This window comes from Equus quagga, chromosome 2 (assembly GCF_021613505.1).
Source record: "Equus quagga isolate Etosha38 chromosome 2, UCLA_HA_Equagga_1.0, whole genome shotgun sequence".
Classification (NCBI taxonomy): Eukaryota; Metazoa; Chordata; class Mammalia; order Perissodactyla; family Equidae; genus Equus; species Equus quagga.
Genome location: NC_060268.1, coordinates 45947243 through 45967828, shown reverse-complemented (window position 1 = coordinate 45967828; position 20586 = coordinate 45947243). Strand labels below are relative to the sequence as shown.

Sequence of the window (20586 nt, the reverse complement as noted above, 5' to 3'; positions counted from 1 at the left end):
GAGGGGGGGGAGCATTCCAGGGTTGGTGACACGAAGAGGAGAGCTGGCTCTGGGCTGATTGGGGCTTTTCTGTTTCTTTTTTCCAAGTGGATGTTTTATTTTGCTGTTTTCGTCTTCTGTGTAGTTGAGGTTTGGCAAATAGCCTTCATTATTCTACTCCTATTAAAATATAATTTGGGGAGAAGTTAATTGGGTTTGGAAAATAGGAGATTTCCTTTTTTTTCTTTGAAGTTCAAGTTTTTATTCTGGTAGCATCACCTATTCAATGGCCAATGGGCGTAGCCACAATGCCCATTTCTTCTTGATTTGTGGGTATTTGTCACTTCCTTTGGTAGTAGTTGGTTTCAGTTTTTTTCAGGGAGTTTGTATCTACAACATCTATTCAAGATATTGTTTATTCTATGATCAATTCATGCTTTGGAATAAACAATTTGTCACTAAGCTCTCCCTCTGAGGCCTGAGGGGAATGTTTTCAGTGCTGAGATTTGTCTGAACAGAAAAATGGATTCTTCTAGCTGTTTTGTTGATAGACAAGAGAGAATCTCAGGTCCCTGGTTAACAATTAGCTGTTTTGAAGAAAAAGGAACTGGTGAGAAACATTAATTGGGGGCTGGAGGCTTATTAGAAAGGAGACGAGGAAATATAGTATCGAGTATGGGATCACCACCACCTGTGTCCACGAACTGTCGCCTTTGCTCAGGGGTTGCTCCATGCTAGCTTTTACTGCAAAATGAAAATTCAGAGTGATTTGTTTAACCAGTATTTATCTATCTTGTGCTTTTATATTGTTTCATCATGTATGTGTCTTTAAAAATGAGGGACCAAGTGATTTTTTTTGTGCCCCTGGTTGATTTTTTTTTTTTTTGTGCACAGGATTTTATATTGTTCTTGCAAGGTAAATTGGAAATTTTCATTTAGTAAGAAAACACTTAAACTATCATTTCAAAGTAAACAGAAAATTATAGCTCTTCTTGAAATACTTCTTAACTATGTATTCTAGATGCTTGCATGGCACGTACAAGAAATAGATGGTAGTATTTGTTGTCAGGATTTCTCATGAAAAGTCATAGAAAATGATAACCTCTAAATGTTCCATGTTTGTAGCACATGCCTAAGAGTCTTACTTGACTTCTTAGCAATGTTACATATTTTCCAAATATTAACAATAAGTTTCTGATTAAACATAAAATGTGAATATTAAGTATTATCGATCATTGTATTTCTGGAAACATGTTTCTTCCTGGATTTGAGGCTACCTTTCCCTCTTCTCTCCTTTTCTTTACTCAACTTCAGTTTGTTAATCACCTACCCTGTGCCAGGCTCTGTGCTAGATGCCCAGAGGAAGAAAGCACAGTAGGAAAGCCACAGCATTTCATTATAAGATCGCTTCCTCTGACCCTCTTTTGAGTTGAGTGTTCCCTAGGACTCTACTCTTGTCTTTTATTGACTCCTCCTCACCCTCTGGTCCTCTCCCCACTTCTTCCTGTTCTTGTTCTTCCTGAGTGAGATCATTCATTCCCCATGATCTCAACGCTTCCTTATATGTTGATTCCAAGTCTACAGATCTGTCTTCTCTCTTTAGGGCTGAGGATGTTTTCAAGGATCAAGAGGCATTTCAAGCCTAATGTGTCCAAACTGAACTTATTATTCTCCCTCCTCCATTCCTGCCCCTGTTCCCCCACCGTCTCCTTGTCCCTTCACTGCCGTATTTGTCATTTTAGTTAATGGCATCTCTGTCTCCTCATTGTCTCAAGCCAAAAACCTAGAAATCACCTCAGATTCCTCCTTGTTCTGCACCCCAAAATATGGACCATTTATAAACTCTGTCAATTCAACTGCAGAAACATTTCTAGAATCCAGCTCTACTTGCCTGTTGTCGTTTCTCCCCCATCTCTTTCCATGCCAGTTCATCTGTGAGAATAACCTTCCTAAAAACCCTGACAGCAGGTACTTGCATAGAGAGACTCAAGGGAGCAATGACAACGGACAAGGTGGCCTAAATTTTAATCATCGCATTCTACTGAGAGACCGCCTCTGCCTCCCCATTATCTGCAAGATCAGCCACAGGATCTTGACCATAGCAATGCTCTGCGTCACCTCCTCTATCAAATGGGGCTAATGGTAGTCCCTGCCCATAGAGTTTTAGTGAGGATTAAATGAGATGATAGATGTCAAGTACTAGCACAAGGCCAAGTACCCCGTGAATGGTAGTGATGATGATGACAAAGATGAAGACAGTGACTTCTTTCAGAATCTGTCTTTTATTTACCTTGCCAACTCCATGTCACACCACTCTCCTTCATGCCCCTTGTAATCTGGTTGCCACGACTGTCACTGTTCCCCAAACCTTCCCTTCCCTTTCACATCACTTGGTCTTTCCACATGCTGTTCCTTTTGCCTGTCCTTACCTCATTTTATTGGGCAAACTCTTCTTTTCCTTTCAAAAGGACTCAACTAGGAATCACCATCTGTGAGATCTTAGTTGACTCTGCAAAACAGGCTTGGTGACTCCCTTCCCTCTGTTTCCATAATTCTTAGTCTGTCATAGCCCGGCACTTGCCATTCTAATGATCTTTCCACGTAGCTGTTCTCATCTTCCCCAGACTGTGGGCTTTTGAGATAGGGGCTAATGATCCTTGCCTCCCTCCACCCAGCCCAGGTTTGACACACAACAGGCATCTGGTAAGTGTTTGATGATGGCTCTCAAATTTGATGGGAGGTTTTCTACATGTGGAGAGTTAGAAGTACATTTAAGAAAAATTAAAATAATAGTAGCTTCCTGTCTCAGATACTAACTTTGTGGCAGGAAGCACTGTGCTCACGTCCTTGCAGGCATGATCTGATGTAGTTTGCCTAATGATCCTGTGAGTTACTCTGATTGTCCCTGTTTACAGATGAGAAAACTGGGGCTTAGAAGGGAGTGGGACTTGCTGGAGGTTACAGGGCTAGCAGGACCAAATGTGGCCCTCTGACTCCAGCGTTGGTGGAGGAATAGGGAAGTGAGAAAGGGAAGGAAGATGACCAAACCAGGGGAGACGTGTCTGGGAGAGAAAGGGTGCAATGAGGAGAAGCAGGATGAAAATGCACAAGAGAGGCAGCAAGAGCAGACTGGGAAAGGAAGAGAAAGGAAAGAGAAAAGGAAGTTAGGAGATGGAGTTGGAAAATGAGCAAGGGATAAACAAGAGGAGGAAGGGGAGCAGGGTTCCCACCGCTTTAGAATTTTGTGGCTGAGTAACAGCTGCATGGCTAACAGAATATAAACAGACTTCAGTGTCGACATGACAACTCACAACAAAGACAATCTGATATACGGTATATGGAAATAGAATAGTTTATTGTCGAGGCATGGTAATTAGATGTAATTGCTAAGCAATTTATAAATTTGGCTGTACCAACCATCATTCTTATAAACACACACACATGGACTGGCTTACATTCTTTTTACTTCTACTTTTGCCCAGTGTCTACAGTCTGCAAGCACTATGGCTGTTGGCTGCTGTCACTGACACCAAATATGATTAAAACGTTATCTACATCTCTCATTGCGACGTGACACTCGAAGCTGCACACATGCAGGACAGAGGCCCAGGCTTATTCTTTATCCCTTGCTGGTCTCGCCTCCCAAGGTTGAGATTTCCTTGCTGTACCAGCATCTCCCTTCCCGGGTTTTAGAGCTGTGCTTCAGCCCCTCCATCCCTCAGGGGCCTGGCCCCGGGGAATGTTCCTGGGCTAGTTGGCAGGGTTGCCAGCAGATATGATAGCAAGGTTGCCATGTCCAGGGTGGGAGGACTCACTGAGGCTTTGCTTTTCAGCCTCTGGGAACCAAGGGCCAGAGGGAGGGCAGGGGCAGGGGTAGGAGCTGAGAAGATGGAGGGCAGCAGGGTAGACCTGAACCTGCCCTCCCAACTTCCCATCCTCAGACCCTACTATTGCTCAAGTAGGTGGGCATTTGAAGCCCACCCTGGCGCTGGCCTCCCAGGCAGCCCTCCTCCCCTCCACTCTTGGTTGGGCCAGTCCTCAGAGAAGAGGTGGGTTAGGTTGGGAGCAGGTGCCTCAGTGAGAAATGTGAAGAGAAGTTAGGGAAACGGGGAAAAGAAACCGGAAGATTGAAAAGGAGAGAAGGGAGAGGGTAGGAGGGGAAAAGAGACTGGGGAGGAGAACGGAGGGAAGGAACACATTTTTATGGAGTGAACTGTATGTACATTTCTATTTAACCTCACAACAGCTCGGGGAGGAAGGCATTATTGTCTTTATTTTACAGATTCTGAGATTGAGTCTTACAGGAGGGGTAAGTGACTTGGCTAAAGTAACACTGGATAGAAAGTAACTGCACTGGGATTGGAATCTGGCTGTCCTAAAAGTCTCTCCTGTATAGTATATTGTCTCCAAAGGGGAATAGAAAGCAAAGTTGGGAGAAAGACAAGCTGTCTCTTTCTCAACTGCCCTGCCCCTTCCTTTCCCCTTTTCTAATCTCCTCCGATTCCTTTGCCTTCCTGTCACTCTACCCCATATTTCTCTTTCCACTGGTTCTGCCTCCTTCCCACTGGAGGTCCTGTCTCCCCACTGGAAACACATCTTCTCTTTAAGGTCTCATTACCCATTCACACGTATCGCCTTCATTTTACTGCAGAATGTTTTGAAGGACTCGCTGTCCTCATTTCATCCCAATGTTGACGTAGGTACTTTGACAAAGTTCAGAGGGCTGCCTTCAAGATAACTAACATCTAATGAACACTTCCATTGTGTGCCCCCACCCCCCACAGCCCATCCAATAGGTTCTGAGTCTTACAGAGCTTATTTGCCCTGGCTTCTGTAATGAGTTAGTGGAAAGCAGGAATCTAAGATCAGGCTCTTTGACTCCAGAGGAGAAGCTTCCAGCCACCACTTCCTGCTGCCCCTTGAGCAGGTCAGCAGGCTGTTCCCTTGGAGGCTTCTTGGTGAGTTTACTATAGCCAAAATGGGTCATTTGTCCTGTAGACTTTGGACCATAATTCAACAGCATACCAAAAACAGAACTATCTTTCTGGGGGCAGACTAGTTTAGCTCAGGAGGCTGATGATATAAAATAAGAATGACAATTTATTAATTTAAAATGTGTAATATAACTATCAGGAGGACCAGAATGTTCACTTCAGTGTGCATGACTCGTGCCTCCTTTCCCTGTAGGCAGACTTCTGTGGGAAAGCAAGTTATTATCAGTAGGTTGCTTGGTAATTGTGGAATTAGAGCAGGGGAATTAACTGTAACAACCTGATTGTTGGAGAGCCTCCGATCATTAAAGGGAATCTCCATTTTAATCTTTGGCTAAAAGCAAGGATTGAGTCACCTGCTCCCAGGTGTATGCGTTTTCACTGTAAGTAGAGACCTCCTTGTGGAATCCTAATATGGACAGGATGCCCTCTTCCGCACACAGCTGCTTAAGTAGCATTCCCAACTTGGATGTCTTGTTATCGCCCTCAATGTCAAGTTTTCTGAAACCAACTCCTTATTTTCCCTGAACAAACTGGAGTCTTCCTTTGACTTTGCCTTTTTTTTAATTAGAAAAATTATTTTCTGTGACCAAGATTAAAAAATTGAAATTAAAAAAAAATAAATTCCTCATGCAAACATAACTTTCAATCTTTTTTAAAAAAGTGCTTGTTGCATTTTTAAATGAATTAACATATATAAAGCTCTTAGCTGTTATTTCTCAGCTATTCCCTTCTCTCGCTTCCTCTTTTTCTCATCCACACCTCTCTTTCTTAGGAAAGCTCCCTAGGACTTTCATACAAGGAAACCACTATTTTAATCCCTGTATAAGATGAAACCAAGAGTAAGATAAAACCTACCCAGAAGCTTTTCTTTTTCCATTTCCTCTGCTTTGGGGTGATTTCAAAAAAGGAAGAATGTATTCATGTCAATATTGTTTGCTTCAGCACTTGTAAGGGGTTGAATTTCAAAATCCACGGTTCTTACTTCTAGAGCTAAATTTCACTTTAGCAAACTTTTTTCTCTCACCTGACGTTGTTTACTCTGTTTCCTTAGACATTCACTGATCCAAAAGTTCGACAGAAGATGACTCTTTCTTTACTCCAACATCGTTTAGAGGTGGAGCCAGTGTCAGCCGGGGTATTTTGGTGAGTTAATAAATGTGCAAGAACAAAAGGACTAAATTTTCCTTCCTCCAAGTTACGCTAGAATCTGCTACATTAGTATGAATCCTTAGATGAATATGCCTGGATTGCCACTGTTACAAGAAAACGATTGGATTGCAGGAAACATGGACCTGAATATTAATTCTTAATTTTTCATTGTAACTTTATGTCTTACAGAGTAAAAACACTTGAACGCGATCATTAATAAGAAACAGCTTTCACAAATCTTGTAGAAATACTGTTTAATTCATACAACAGTGATTACATTATCACTCTGGATTAATTATGAAGTAGGGAATATTTTCTACAAAAGCAAAAACGGTTTATTCAATATCTTTAAAATAAAAGATTTCAAAGACACTTTGGAAGGTGGTAATAGAGAAATTAAAAGCAATGAAATAGCTGTATGACCTAAGGGTAATTTTAGGAGGGATATGCTATTGCTTTATGTTTGATAGTCTAGGGGCTTTTGAAATGAGAAGAGCTTGCAGGACTATCTACAATAAGAGAAGGAAGGGGTTACATGGATATTTTCTCTTTAGTTACCTTCATATTATACAAATATTTTTAAGTTCATCTTTTGTATTGGTTATCTGTCAGTACAAATCCCTCAAAGCAATGTAGCAAACTAATAAGGAGAAAGGAATAAGTTAGCCAGTGGCCAGTACTCTTATTAACTTCCTGAGAGACTGAATTTCTTTCTTCTGCCTGCATTGTCATTGCACCTGTCAGGGTGTAGAGTCCCTTTTGCCATCTTGCTTAAAAAATTTTTCTTCCTTTTGCCTGCTCCAGAGACTCTGAGCCTGTGAAAATACAACATGTTTACTTAGTCCCCAGAGAGTTTTCAAGCCCTAACAAGTTGACTTAGAACTAGCTGATGAGCCTTAACCCACTGGCCAGATGGGACCACCAGATTCAGTTGTCATTGTCACAAAATCCATTCATCCTTCTCCCTGCTGCCATTTTGTATCTGTTGTTGTGATTATTTTTTGCAGCAAAGATAGTCCTTCATGGATGAAAACCCACTTTAATCCATATTATTTTTCACAGGAAGGCCTTACCCCAAAAAATCCTTTTTGTGAATCTTCTTTTAGGCAGAGTGCCACCTCTTGTTTTCCTCCCCCAAGCTTTGCAAATTTCCGCCTTCTTTCACATGCTCTTCAATTTGCCTGCAACACTCTTCCTGTTGCTAACCAAATATTGCTCATCCTTTGAGGTTCTTCCTAGGCTGGAGATGGGGGTGTACAGGAGGATGGGGACCAGCCTGAGGGAGGAAGTAGACAGGAAAGCCACAGGTACCCCTAGTTTGGGAAGATCTAAGATATTCTGGCACTTGGGGCTGGGGTTTGGGAAGAAATAGTTGCTAAAAGGGAAGTTCCTTTTAGCATCTGGAAGCCCTGCTCCATTTCTCGTAGAAATTGAGGACATCATTCATTCTTTCATTTAGCAAATGTCTATTGAGCATTGCTATATGCCAGGCTTGAATTAGATACTAGAGATACAACCATGGACCTGACAGATGAGATCTCTGCCCTATTGGAGTTTGTGGACTAATGGGGAAACAGCCAGTATAATAGGCAAATATGTCCTAGAGTGGTAGGGGCTCTGAAATGAGAAGTTCTGGATTATCTGAGAGCACTTAGAACGAGCTCCTATCTCTGATTTGGGGGATCAGGGGAAGCCTCCTAGAGGAAGTATGAGTTGATATTGGAAAGATGAGTAGGAGTAAGTCAGGTGAAGGAGTTGGGGATGGGGTTAGATGGTTACAGCAGAGGGAAGAGCAAGTGTGAAGGCTCCTAAATGGAAAGAAGCTGAGTTGAGTATTTCTGGAGTAGAGACGTGAGCAGGGTGCAAGGAGGAATGGGGTCAGTGAGGAGAATGATGAGAAATCAGGCTAGAAAGATGAGCAGGGATCAGGTTGCAGAGTGTCCAAAAAATCATGTTAGAATTTGGTCTTTTTTCCTAAGGCCAACAGGAAGTGACTGGAGGGTTTTAAACAGGGGCATGACATGATGCCATTTACCTTTCATAAAGATGGCACTGGCTTCACGGTGGACCCTGGGCTATAGGTGGCCAAGGTTGGAGCAGGGAAACCTGTCATGAGGAAGGCAGGGGAAAAGCAGTCACTGGTCAGCGGGCATATCCTAGAGGCAGCCGGATGCCTGGGGCTGAGGTGAGGGGAGTACTGAGGAGGGGAAAGAGGGATTGTCTTGGGCAGCCTTGGTGGCAGTTGGTAGAAGGTGTGTGGGGAGGAACAGAGGAATTATTGATGGGTTATTTTTGAGGGCTTATCCTTGCTTCTAGCTGCGCCTGGCAACAGTACCCCTACTTTCTTACTTGGATTCATCAGTTTTAGTAAGTGGTCCCTGGAAAAGCAGTCGATTCCACAAAATGTCAATGGCTCTACTTTTGAGGTAGACCCAGGCGTAGCTGTGCCCTCAGTAGGCTGCTGCTTTTCCTGGGGATGGTGGATGGGGACTCATAGATCTGGGGCTGTGACAAGGAGAAATATTGATGGTTTCAGGCTTTTCAGACTGAGGGATTTGTAGTAAGGCAGTGGGTGGTGAAGAACTTCGTCTGCGTCCTCCTTTCTTGCAAGTACTATCTATAAGCATTGCTCTTCCTCTCCTCTGGTCTCTATATGACTGGCCAACTTCTTCTTTATGTATGTGTACTGCATCCTGCCGCACCACTTCTTTGTGCAGAAAGCAGACGAGTCTTTTCTCTTTCTAACCAAAGAGCATGCTTCAGTATCTCTGCCTACTCTGTCATGTGTTCGCAAAAGTGCCTGAGTTCATTTCCATGGTCTATTGGGTTCTAAACGTTTGAAATCGTTTGCTTGCCCCCTTGTTTATTTACTCTCGATCTTTAATTGAGTTTACCATATGAAGGAAATTAGACCACATGTGGGGAAAAAAAATGAAAGATAATAATGACCTTAGCCTGGCTTTTTTATAACTACCTGGAGAAGATTATACAAATGAGAATAAATTGAGGAAACTTTTCGAATGGCATTTTGTTTCTTTAGAGCCTGCCCACTAATTTCTCCTCACAAGTAGGCTCTTGCAATAGAGTGGTTCCCGCTCCGGCTATGGGAAGGAATCACCTGTGGCACCTTATCCTTTGGATAAAAGGCAGAGATGCTGGAGCTTCACCCCTGAGATATTCTGATTCCTCGGGTTTGGGATATATTAGAAAATTTGGCTGAATTTTAATGACAAATTGAACGGCACACTTGTGCTTACCTTAGGCTGTTCCATATAGCCTCTATAATACAAATTATTTTTGTATAGAATTATTCCTATCTAGTTAGATTTAAACCTGATAAATAGAATCTGTTATTCCTTATTGGGTCAATGACTTCCTAGTCATCCAGATTTGACTAGGAAGAAAGTTAAAGGGTGGAAATTTATGGCTAATGAGCACTTTTCAAATACTATTGTTGTGCACTTTCTTGTTTTCTTATGTAGGTCAACCATTGAGGCCTGGTGAAAAATAACCAGGTGCAATAATGTTCTGCAGTGAAAAGAAATTGCTTGGTAAGTGTCGAGTTCTAAGGAAATGACACAGTGAATATGATTTTTAATTTTTATTTTGTTTGTTTTACGTAGGTGTAATTTATATACAAAAACCACACAGATCTTGAGTGTTCAGTCTGATAAACTTTGACAATTTTGTACACCTGTGTAACTGTCGCCCAAAAACAAGATATAGAACATTCTGTCATGCCAGAAAGTTCGCTTGTGCCTTTTTTGATTCTCCCTACACTCCACACAACCATCTTCTGATTTCTGTCAGATTAGTCTCTCCTGTTTTTGAAATTAATATAAATGAAATCATACAGCATGCGTTCTTGCGTCTTGCTTCTTTTACTCAACATGAGTTTTTTTGACATACATCCATATGGTTGCATGTATCAATAGTTTGTTCTTCATTTTTTCTTTCAAAGCAGTATGACATGGGATGAATACACCAACATTTAAAACTAAGCTCACACAGTTAGAAATAATTTTGGTTCATGATGGCAGGAAACACACATTGTTTTTTTAGTTGGGTAATTGTTCTAGTTGAACAATATTAATAATAGTCCAGTTTTTTTTTATAATAGCATCCCGACCTAAGAATATTCATGTTCTTTTTTGTCTCTAGTCAGTGACAGACTATGATGTAATTTTTCCTTCTATGCACATGTATTCAATTTATTACTGCCATTTTCTTTATTTTTGACCCTAGACTTTTTAAAGACTAAAGACTTTTTAGAGATTATCTAACCTGTCCCTCCTTCTAAGAACATCTCTGACAGGTGATTAACCTACTTTGAAAGGCAATTATCTCATGATGCAGCTCATTCCCTTGTCGGACACTTATTCATTGCAACATTCAGCCTCATAATGAGCCGAAGTCTGTCTCAATGTAGTTCCCACCCAGAGGTCATTAGTGATACCCTCTGGGGTAATGCTTTCATATTCCCAATGCCAATCTAAGAGTCTAGAATTACACTCATCATTTTTTCTTTTTCAAGTGAAATGGTTTATTTATGTTGAATTACTAGCATAATCTTAATAGTGTAAACATAAGATCAATCAGCTTTAACAGGGACAAGTTTCCAACAGGATCTATTGCTGTCAAGTTTTGATATTATTTTGAAAGTCTCACTATTTTGAAAGTAATTTGTATGGATATATGAATGTATATATGTAAAAGTAAGCAATTTTTATAAGTAAAAATAAGAAAACAGAAGTCACTGTAATTGTGCAAGCCAGGCATAACCACTTGAGGCTGCCATGTGGCACAACTTTAGAGCCCCCGTCACAGTGACTCTACTAATGCTCTGTGTGTGCTCATCCAGCTGTGTATCCCCAAATGGAATGATGTGGTGCATTATTTTGAAACCTGCTCTTTAGATCTAATACTGTAATCATACATACCTTTTATGTCTTTAAACATTTCTCTATAACATTATTCTTTTTTACATTTTCCTCTTTTATATTGAAAATGTTGAATTTTATAGAAAAAAGAGTGATAAAATGAACACCCAAACAACTGTCATTTAAATTCTGCAATTGTTACCATTTTACCTCATTTGCTCCTTCTCTCTCCACACACACACACACACACACACACACGCACGCACACACACACACACACAGACACACATATTTTTTCTTGGTGTTGAATCATTTGAAAGTAAGTTGTAGACATCATAACTCTTGCCCCCAAATACTTCAGCAAGATTCTCCTAAGAGCAAAGACATTCTCCTACATAACCACAATAGCGTCATCACACCCAAGAAATGTAACATTGGTAAATAACGTACAGTCCATGTTTTAATTTACCCAATTATTCCTAAAACATCTCATCTCTCAGAGCTGGATTTTATTTTTGTACAGTGTCTAATACATGTTCACACATTGTGTTTGGCTTTTAATCTCTTTATTTTGTTTTAAATTTAGAATAGTTTTTCCTTATATTGAATTTTGGAAAAGTCAAGTCCAACTCCCAAATCGATTTGGATTGAACATTTTTGTCACAAATACTATATAGATAATATTTGTTTTTTAATGGACAATGAATTAATAGTTAAGTGGCACTGTTTTGATGAGGAATGCGACTTTCTGATCTTCCTCACACAGAATTTCATTTGACAGACAGATAGTCATTGCTCTGTAGTGAGGCTAAATGTTTTGCCCATGTATCTGGGTCTGTATCTGCTCTGGCACTGATTTGCAGAGAAAACTGAGACCATTCCCTTCCCCTTGGACTTGTTACAATGGCCACATGGCTTGAGGGACTGACTTTTGTGTCACCATCCTTTGCATCATCCTAATTGGCAATGATGCATCTGTAGGTTACATCAGTTCTTGCAGATCTGGTCGTAGGTTGGAAAGTTTTTTAACCTAAAATATTCATTCATTTTTGCAGTCAGTCAACAGACATTTTTGATCCCCTAAGATATGCTAGGTAGTGCTGACCTTTCTTGACTTCAAGTAGCTTTTTACGATTCAGTAAAATACACATATCCTCACACAATTGTTAAGTTTGCAGTAGCAATGATAACTTAAAGACAGTTCACTAAACGTCGCTACAAGTGATATATTTCCAGATGAGCACAGGCTAGAGACCTTCTAATCAGCCTGGGGCTGTCAGGGGGGAATCCTGCAGAAGTGCTATTTTACCTCAGTGAGATATTTAATATCTGCAGCGTTTACTAAAGGAGTACTGGCATTTATATAAACTTTCACAGCATCACAGGAAGCTTGGGCCGTTGATAATGTATGTGAAAATATAGCAAGCCAGCCACGGTGTTGTGGAAAACAATAATTTTCTCACCGATATGCTTTATTATTTATTATCTCCATATTCATATAAATCTCACGTTCTTCAAGATGGGAAAAATTGCAACTAACTGACTCAAATATTTAAAATATTATGATTACAGTGTGTTTTCTGTTCGTCTTTGTAATTCACCCTTTCTGTATAGCTTGTCTGGGAGGCCCAAAGACAAAACATTTTAAAGCATGCAGTGGTTCCCCCTCATTCACAGTTTCGCCTTCTGTGGTTTGAGTTACTGGTGGTCAACGGTGGTCTGAAAATATTAGATGGGAAATTCCAGAAATAAACAAACCATAAGTGTTAAGATGTGTGCTGTCCTGAGTAGCCTGATGAAATCTCTTGCTGTCCCATCCTGGAAGTGAATCATTCCCTTGTCCGGCACATCCACACTGTAGACAGCACCCACCCATTAGTCATTTAGTAGCCGTCTCAGTTATCAGATTGACTGTCCCGGAATTGCAGTGCTTGTGGTCAAGTAGTCTTTGTTTCACTTCATAATGGCCCCAAATCACAAGAGTAGTGATGCTGACAATTCGGATATACCAAAGAGAAGCTGTGAAGTGCTTCCTTTGTATGAAAAGGTGAAAGTTCTCAATTATAAGGAAAGAAAAAAATCGTATGCTGAGGTTGCTAAGATAGACACTAGCTTTTACTACAGTATATTGTTTTAATTGTTCTATTTTAGTATAGTTATTGTTGTTAATCTCCTACTGTGCCTAATTTATAATTTAAACTTTATCATAGGTAGGTATGTATGTGAAGAACAGTTTACATAGGGTTTGTTACTATCCGTGGATTCAGGCATCCACTGGGGGTCTTGGAATGTATTCCTCATGGATTAGGCGGACTACAGTCTGTGTGCTATTCTACAAAGCAATCAGGAAGAGTGTCATTCACCTGTCCAATGCCTAATTCAGATTTCATGTAGTTTGGTAATATGGGAAGCAAAAGAAGTAGATAATCAGAGGTTTTTAAAAAACTAGCTAAAGCTGTTCTTGATTCTAAAATGTGGGGGTTGCGGAGCCAGCACAGTAATCCACAGGGGAGCCCTTAGTATGTTTACGGGCTGTGGGGTGGGAAGAGTCAGACCGGGGTCACATTATGTCTTTTGTGAGCCCCTTCCCCCCAAAAATATTAAAAATTATATTTTACGATTGTGTGAGTAAAGAGATGGATATAATCCAGGTTGCATTCATTGTTGTGTATCTCTTATTATTACATTCATTTTTTTCTCCTGATTTTAAAATAAATGAAAATTGAAACATGTTGGTGTGCCCCAGGAAGTATGGTGGGCCCTAGGCACTGCATCTACTGTGCCTACAAATGAGGCGGTTCTTTGGTTGGAGTTTATATACCTGCTTCTCAGGCACTTTTTTTTGGGCATATACTATTTAGCAGGTACTGGGTTGGTCCTGTGGTAGAGGGTTGGTGCTAAAGAAGATGAAGGAGACACGGAACCTACCACATCAATGCGTGGAAAAGTACTTGCATGTGTACTAATATGCATGTTTAAAGAGTGTTGTTTCTCCTTGGGTTTATCCCTTATGGACCAACAACAAATCCAAAAGCTATTTCTCAAGTAATTATGCAGTTACTCTTGTGAAGGAATAGTTTTTGTTTGAACTTACTTTTTGTCTTCTATAGTAATTTGTCTGTAAAATTGATCTAGTTTTCTCAAAATCATCTCTTTTCTTTGTTTAACTGAAAACGAGGCCATTGAAATGAAGTGCCAGTCAGTCCCTGGCCAGTCAGTGACATATTTAAGACAGTGCTGGCTTCACCAAAGCTCTCATAACTTTGGGCTTAGTATTTGCTGATGAATTTTTGTCTACATTTTAATCACTTTTTGGTACCCAGAGGGGAAAGGCCTGGAAAATCTTCTTTGGTACGACCAGAGATGAGAGAGAAAGGCCTACTCCCTTCCATTTCACTATGCTAAAATCTGTGCAAAAAGATGACAGAAATTGTTCCGGAGATCCTGAATCCTTGCTGCTTGTCGTAGGTATTGAGGGCATAGGCCTTCCCTTCATTAGTTCATCAGCTTTTATACCTGGGAGAGGAGAGGACGCAGCGCTGGTGTTCTTAGTCCTGGGTGTGCTCTAGACTTTCATCCTGTGTTTAAATCTCTTTGAAATAGAAGTCTTTTTCTCCACAGAGGGTACACCATATACTTAAAAATTTGCCATCTTAGTCCTTGCGCAGAGTTGCAAATAGAAAGTGTAGAAAAGGGATGTCTTCTGGCTCTTAACTTCCTAAGTTTATTCAAATGAGGTACTATGTAGGCTTTCAGCAATCTGATGTTTTATTACTCAGGATATGGGCTAGGTTAGGCTGCTTTAAAAAACCACCAATCACCAGAGACTTCCTAAAGGGGCTGTTCCTCAACGCCATCCTTTCTCACTTCTCTGGATTTGGGAGGTGGTGGCTGTTCTCTCCTTGCTCTTATTTCTTAATCTTCATGACACTCGTGGAAATTCTTGCTTCTCAGACTGCTATGACTCTGTCTCCCTCGCTGGACCCTAGTGGTGGAATTTCCTCTGGTTCAGTCTTCTACACTTTTCTGTCTGCGTGATTTGTTCCTCAGGGTACTCCTCTTCCATCTTGGCTTCTGTTCATCTCTGTGGAGCTTTCTCTTAAATCCATGGTGTCCATTGTGACATTTTTCCTAAATGTTACACTTATTTCCACCTGCTGCCTTTGATCTAATAATTCTATTAATATAGCTTTAGATTGCATAGAGTGATAAAACTTGGAAGTCAGAAGGATCTTCAATGTCATCTTTCTTCCAACTTGACAATTGGTTTCTACAGTGCTGCTGAATATTATCTTTGAATATTTGCTCTGATAGTAGTTCAGGCATCTAATTTAGGAGACGGCTCATTCTCTGAGAACTTGACCATAAATTCTGCTACACGTTAACTAGAATTTCACATCCTTATAAATTTCACTTTCTATTCTGACTTTTGGAATAACACAGACTATCTATTCTGCCATCTACGTTAAAGATCATCAAATGTTTGAAGATTCCTCTCATATTGGCTTTCTCACAGACACACCCAGAATAATGTTTACCAAAGATCAGGGCACCCTATGTCCCAGTCAAGTTGACACATAAAATTAACCATCACAACCATATTTTAGTTTATCAAGATAATCTCGAATTAGTCTACTTCTCCTTTCAGTTCTGTCAGGTTTTGCTTTATATATTTTGAGGCTATATTGTTAGATGCATACAGATTTAGAGTTTTTATGTATTCCTGAAAGATCAATCTTTTATTTTTGTGAAATGGCCCTATTTATCTCTAGTAATGCTTATTGTATTAATGTCCACTGTATCTGATATTAGTGTAGTGGTACCAGGTTTCCTTTGATTAATGTTTATGTGTTGTATATTTTTTCATCTTTTTACTTTCAACCCTTTAGTGTTCTTAAATTTAAGATGCAGCATAGAGTGGACTTAAAAAATATAGTTTGACAAACTTTAACTTTTAGATGGAATATTTAGTCCATTTAATTTTAATATAATTACTCATATGTTTATGTTTAAATCTATTATCTTCTTATTTGTTTTTCTACATCTCTTTTCTCTTTTTTGTTGGCTTCTTTTGCATTAAGCAGTATTTTTATTTTACCACTTTTAGCCATCTCTTAGCTTGTTAGTTACCATTTCTTTAATATTCTTTTTGTGGTTACTCTTAAGATTACAACATATCTATATAATTGACTTATAGCACTTTTACCACTTTCCAAACAATGTAAGGAATTTAGAAATTTTAAGTCTCTTTACCTACCTTTTTGTACCATTGTTATTATGTGTTTAATTCTTTATATATTTTAAAACTAATAAGACAGCAGTAACGAATAACGTGTTATTGTCACTATGGTCATTATTTGTGTAGATTTATCTACAACCTTTCTGTTATTTTTTAATTTTTTCCTTCATTTCTGTGATTCTGTCTAGAATCATTTTCCTTCCACCAAAAGACTTCCTTTCTTTTTTTTTAAATGTGGAACTACTGGTGGTGAATTCACTCACTTTTTATTAGTCAGAATTCTTTTTTTATTTTGCATTTATATTTGAATGTGAATGTTTCTAATGGACATAAAATTCTAGGTTGGTAATCTTCTGGCACTTTAAAGGTATCATTCCATTACATTTGGACCTCCACTGATTCTTTTGAAAAGTAAGCTGGAAGCCTTATTGTTACTCTTTTGTTGAAGGTGATATGTCTTTTTCTCTGGCTAGTTCAAAAACTTTGTCTTGACCTTTCAGCATTTTTACCATTATGTGCCTAGGTGTGGTTTTCTTTGTCTTTATCTATCTTGGGATTCATAGGGATTCTCAGTTTTCTGGCTGGATATCTTTTGAAAGTTTTGGGAAATTCTCAGTCAAAATATTTTCAGATATTGTTTCTGATCCCTGTTCTCTCAGTTCTTTCTTGTGGGAGTTAAATTACACCTATGATAGACCTGTTATCATGTCTTCTATGTTTTTGTGCTCTCTTCTGAAATTTTCAACTTTTTCCCCCTCTCCATGTTCAGTTTTCACATTTCCTAAGGAATAGTTTCCAACTATTCCCTTCTGCTACTGTGTCTAATTTGCTGTTAAGCTCATATATGGAATTCTTAATTTATGTTATTGTATTTTTAAATTCTAGACGTTCCATTTGTCTCTTTTATACATATTCTGGTATTCTAGTGAAATTATCCATTTTGTCATCTATTTTAATGTCCATGTTAATCACAGTTATTTCAAAGTCCAATCTGATAGTTCTAATATCTGGATCATCTGTGGGTCTGTTTCTATTTTCTATTTCTTTCTCTTGGTTTTCAATTACTTCATATTGCCTCCTGCCATACTTGCTAATTTATTAATGAAATCTAGACATTGCATATGAAAAAATTGTAGAGGATTTGAATCAAGTGATCTTCCTTTAGGAGCACTTGCTTTTATTTTAGTAGGCAGTTAGAGAAGGAGCAGATCATCTTGATCCAATCAGGAACTGAGATACTTTGAGGCTGGGTTTCAGTCTTTATAAGGCCTAGTCTATTTTTTTTTTTTTGAGAAAGATTAGCCCTGAGCTAACATCTGCCAATCCTCCTCTTTTTGCTGAGGAAGACTGGCCCTGAGCTAACATCTGTGCCCATCTTCCTCTACTTTATATGTTGGACACCTGCCACTGCATGGCTTGCCAAATGGTGCCATGTCTGCACCCAGGATCCGAGCTGGTGGATCCTGGGCCGTCAAAGCGGAACGTGCGCACTTAAATGCTGTGCCACTGGGCAAGCCCCAGGCCTAGTCTATTTTTGTTAGTTTTTACTCCTAAAATACAGTCCTTTAGAAGTCAACTGAAAACCTAGTATGTTACAAGGGCCCTCTTCCCTGCTAGAATCTGAACTCTAATTATTGTCTTGTCTCATCTCTAGGTGGTTTAGGAATTAGCAAATGCCTCAAGGTGAAAGGTACAGAATATCAGATTCACCTCAATGCATTTCTTCTCTCTCTTGGATCTTGACCCTTCAAGTTCCAGATGCTTTTGTTGTTCTATGGTATTTTCAAACAGCTTTGTACATTTCATCTAGCTGTTAGAGTTGTTCTCAACAGATGGGTTGGTTTTGACACAGTTACTCCATTATAGTGGAAGCTGAAGTCACAAGCGCATTTTTAAATAATCTGTTTTATAAGTTTACCAGAAAACTACATTAAATGTTACTATTGTATAGTTCTTAGATGAGTATTTGAGTATATTGGGAAGATCTATAAGTAAGGTATGAAATGAATAGGTAGCAAAATGAATAATGAAGTAGAATAAGAAAATGACAGTTAATCAATATATTAGTCAGTCTTCTCTACTAGAACGGGTTTAAACTTTAGCCATGGCACATACACAAATATAAATCTGTTTTGAACTGCCTCATCACAGTGAACAAGAAAATAATGAATACTTAGAATAACATTCTATGTCATACATATTTTTTGAGCTTAGAACATACTTCCAAATGCATTACTCCAATTCCCTATTTCTTTTTTTTTTAAGATTTTTAAAAAAATTTTTATTTTCCCTGTTTCTCACAAAGCCCTCCGGTACATAGTTGTGTATTTTTAGTTGTGGGTCCTTCTAGTTGTGGCATGTGGGATGCTGCCTCAGCATGGCCTGATGAATGGTGCTGTGTCTGCGCCCAGGATTTGAACCAGTGAAACCCTGGGTCACTGAAGTGGAGCATGCAAACTTTACCACTCAGCTGAGGGGCCAGCCTTCCATTTCTTTATTATTTAGAATTCCCAAGTGTATAATATTCTAATTGTCTTACTTTGGTTTTGTAAAAAAAAAAAAATCACTTAATTGAAAAAGCTTCATCTCTAGAATTATAATAATCTATTATAGAAAATGGTGTTATATCCCTTCTGTAGACCCACACCCTAGAACACACCTTTAATTCAGTATTTGATCCAGAATCCGGCATATGGTGAGCACACAATGAAGGGAAGCCATCAGTGTTATTATTTTGGGTAACTTTAGTAAATGCTACTTGAATTATAGTTCTCCCATGGACCTACTTCCCATCTAATGTTGCTCTCACTGTTTGTTCAGGCAGAACTTCGTAATTTAAAGGAAATTATGATTTTTTTATTTCTAGGCTTAATTTTGAAAACTGGACTCTCCTTCATTGGTAGAATAAAATGTTAAAGCTTATGAGGTAGTCTCAAACATGGTATTTTCTATAAAGGAAAGTGCTCAATAACTCAGACCTTAGAAGCCTCCTGTGAATTGTCAGTTTCCCTTCTGAATGGTGAATGAGCTATCATCACATTTCGGTGGTTTTGGCTGGGGTGAGCTTGTCTCCCTAAGGTAGTGTTGGTTGTCTTTTAATACTCAGAATTTTGACTGGTAGTTCATTCATTCAGTTATTCATTTATCCAGCCAGCCATTTCACAAATATCTACCGAACATCTATTATGTGCCAGACCCTGTTCCAGAGGTTTCAGATACAGCAGTGAACAAGACAAATTTTAAAAAATAAAAATCCTTCAACCTACATGGAGCTTACATTCTTGTAGGGGAAGGGGAAGAAAGACAGTCAACAAAATAAATGAGTAAGTAACTTATACACTGGAGGCGCTGCAGTTTTAAAAAGGGTAATCAGGAAGGCTGAATTGAGAAAGACATCTGAGCAAAGATTTGAAGGACATGAGAGGGGAGCCATGTAGATATCTGGGGCATAAGTATTGCAGCCTGAGGGAACAGCAATCGCAAAGGCTCCGAGGTAGGAGTGTGATGGCATGAATGTTCAAGGAATGACAAAGAGGCCACTGTGACTGGAGCTGAATGAACAGGGGGGAGGGTGGTTGTCAGGGCTGGATCCAGGTTTCTTTTTGAGGAAGATTAGCCCTGAGCTAACATCTGCTGCCAATCCTCCTCTTTTTGCCAAGGAAGCCTGGCCCTGAGCTAACATCTGTGCCCATCTTCCTCTATTTTGTATGTGAGACATCTGCCACAGCATGGCTGGATGAGTGGTGTGTAGGTCCACACCTGGGATCTGAACCGGCGAACCCTGGGACATGAAAGCAGAATGTGAGAACTTAACTGCTGTGCCACCAGACCGGCCCCTGGATCCAGGTTTTTTGAGGCCTTAAACTAATACATGCAAAATTAGGTATGAGAGGGAATATTTATTTAGAGTGAGAAAATAAATCCTTATAAATCACAATTTTGAAAATCTAAAAAAATACTGCACATGTTGCAAAATCCAGAAAAAGAACATAATATCTTCATTAATTCACTCTCAAACCTTTATTGTACCTTCCTTCCTGGATTTTTGTCCCCCTGTGTTTTGATTGCCCCTCAGAAGACCATTATTTTGTTATATAATTTTCTGTAGAGATGCTAAACAGATAATTCAAATTTTTCTTTAGCATATTAGTTTTAAAATTATGAAAGCTTAGAACAGATTTTCAGCTTTCTGACTTCATAAGGTCATGTGAAAATTTAGATTGTCAACCTTGGGAAAACTTCCATCAAGTTTCCTTCCCATCTGAGCTGTTACAGCTGTGCTTGCTGTATGTAGTACTGCTGCAAATAGGTTTGCGCTCTATAAGCGCAGGGATGCTAATAAATT

General features: G+C 39.3%; 1 protein-coding gene across 6 annotated transcripts in view; it reads left to right on the top strand.

Annotated features, from left to right (window-relative positions):
- ATP8B4 (ATPase phospholipid transporting 8B4 (putative)) overlaps window positions 1-20586 on the top strand; it is a 217090-nt gene that overhangs the window by 6959 nt on the left and 189545 nt on the right. For all 6 annotated transcript variants that reach the window (XR_006887667.1, XM_046655054.1, XM_046655056.1 and 3 more), the window contains exons 2-3: window positions 6025-6116; window positions 9605-9673. Coding sequence is in view for 5 of the 6 variants with exons in the window: in XM_046655054.1 (XP_046511010.1) it covers window positions 9646-9673 (28 nt within the window). In the remaining variant the exon portion in view is untranslated. The remainder of the gene's footprint in view (window positions 1-6024; window positions 6117-9604; window positions 9674-20586) is intronic.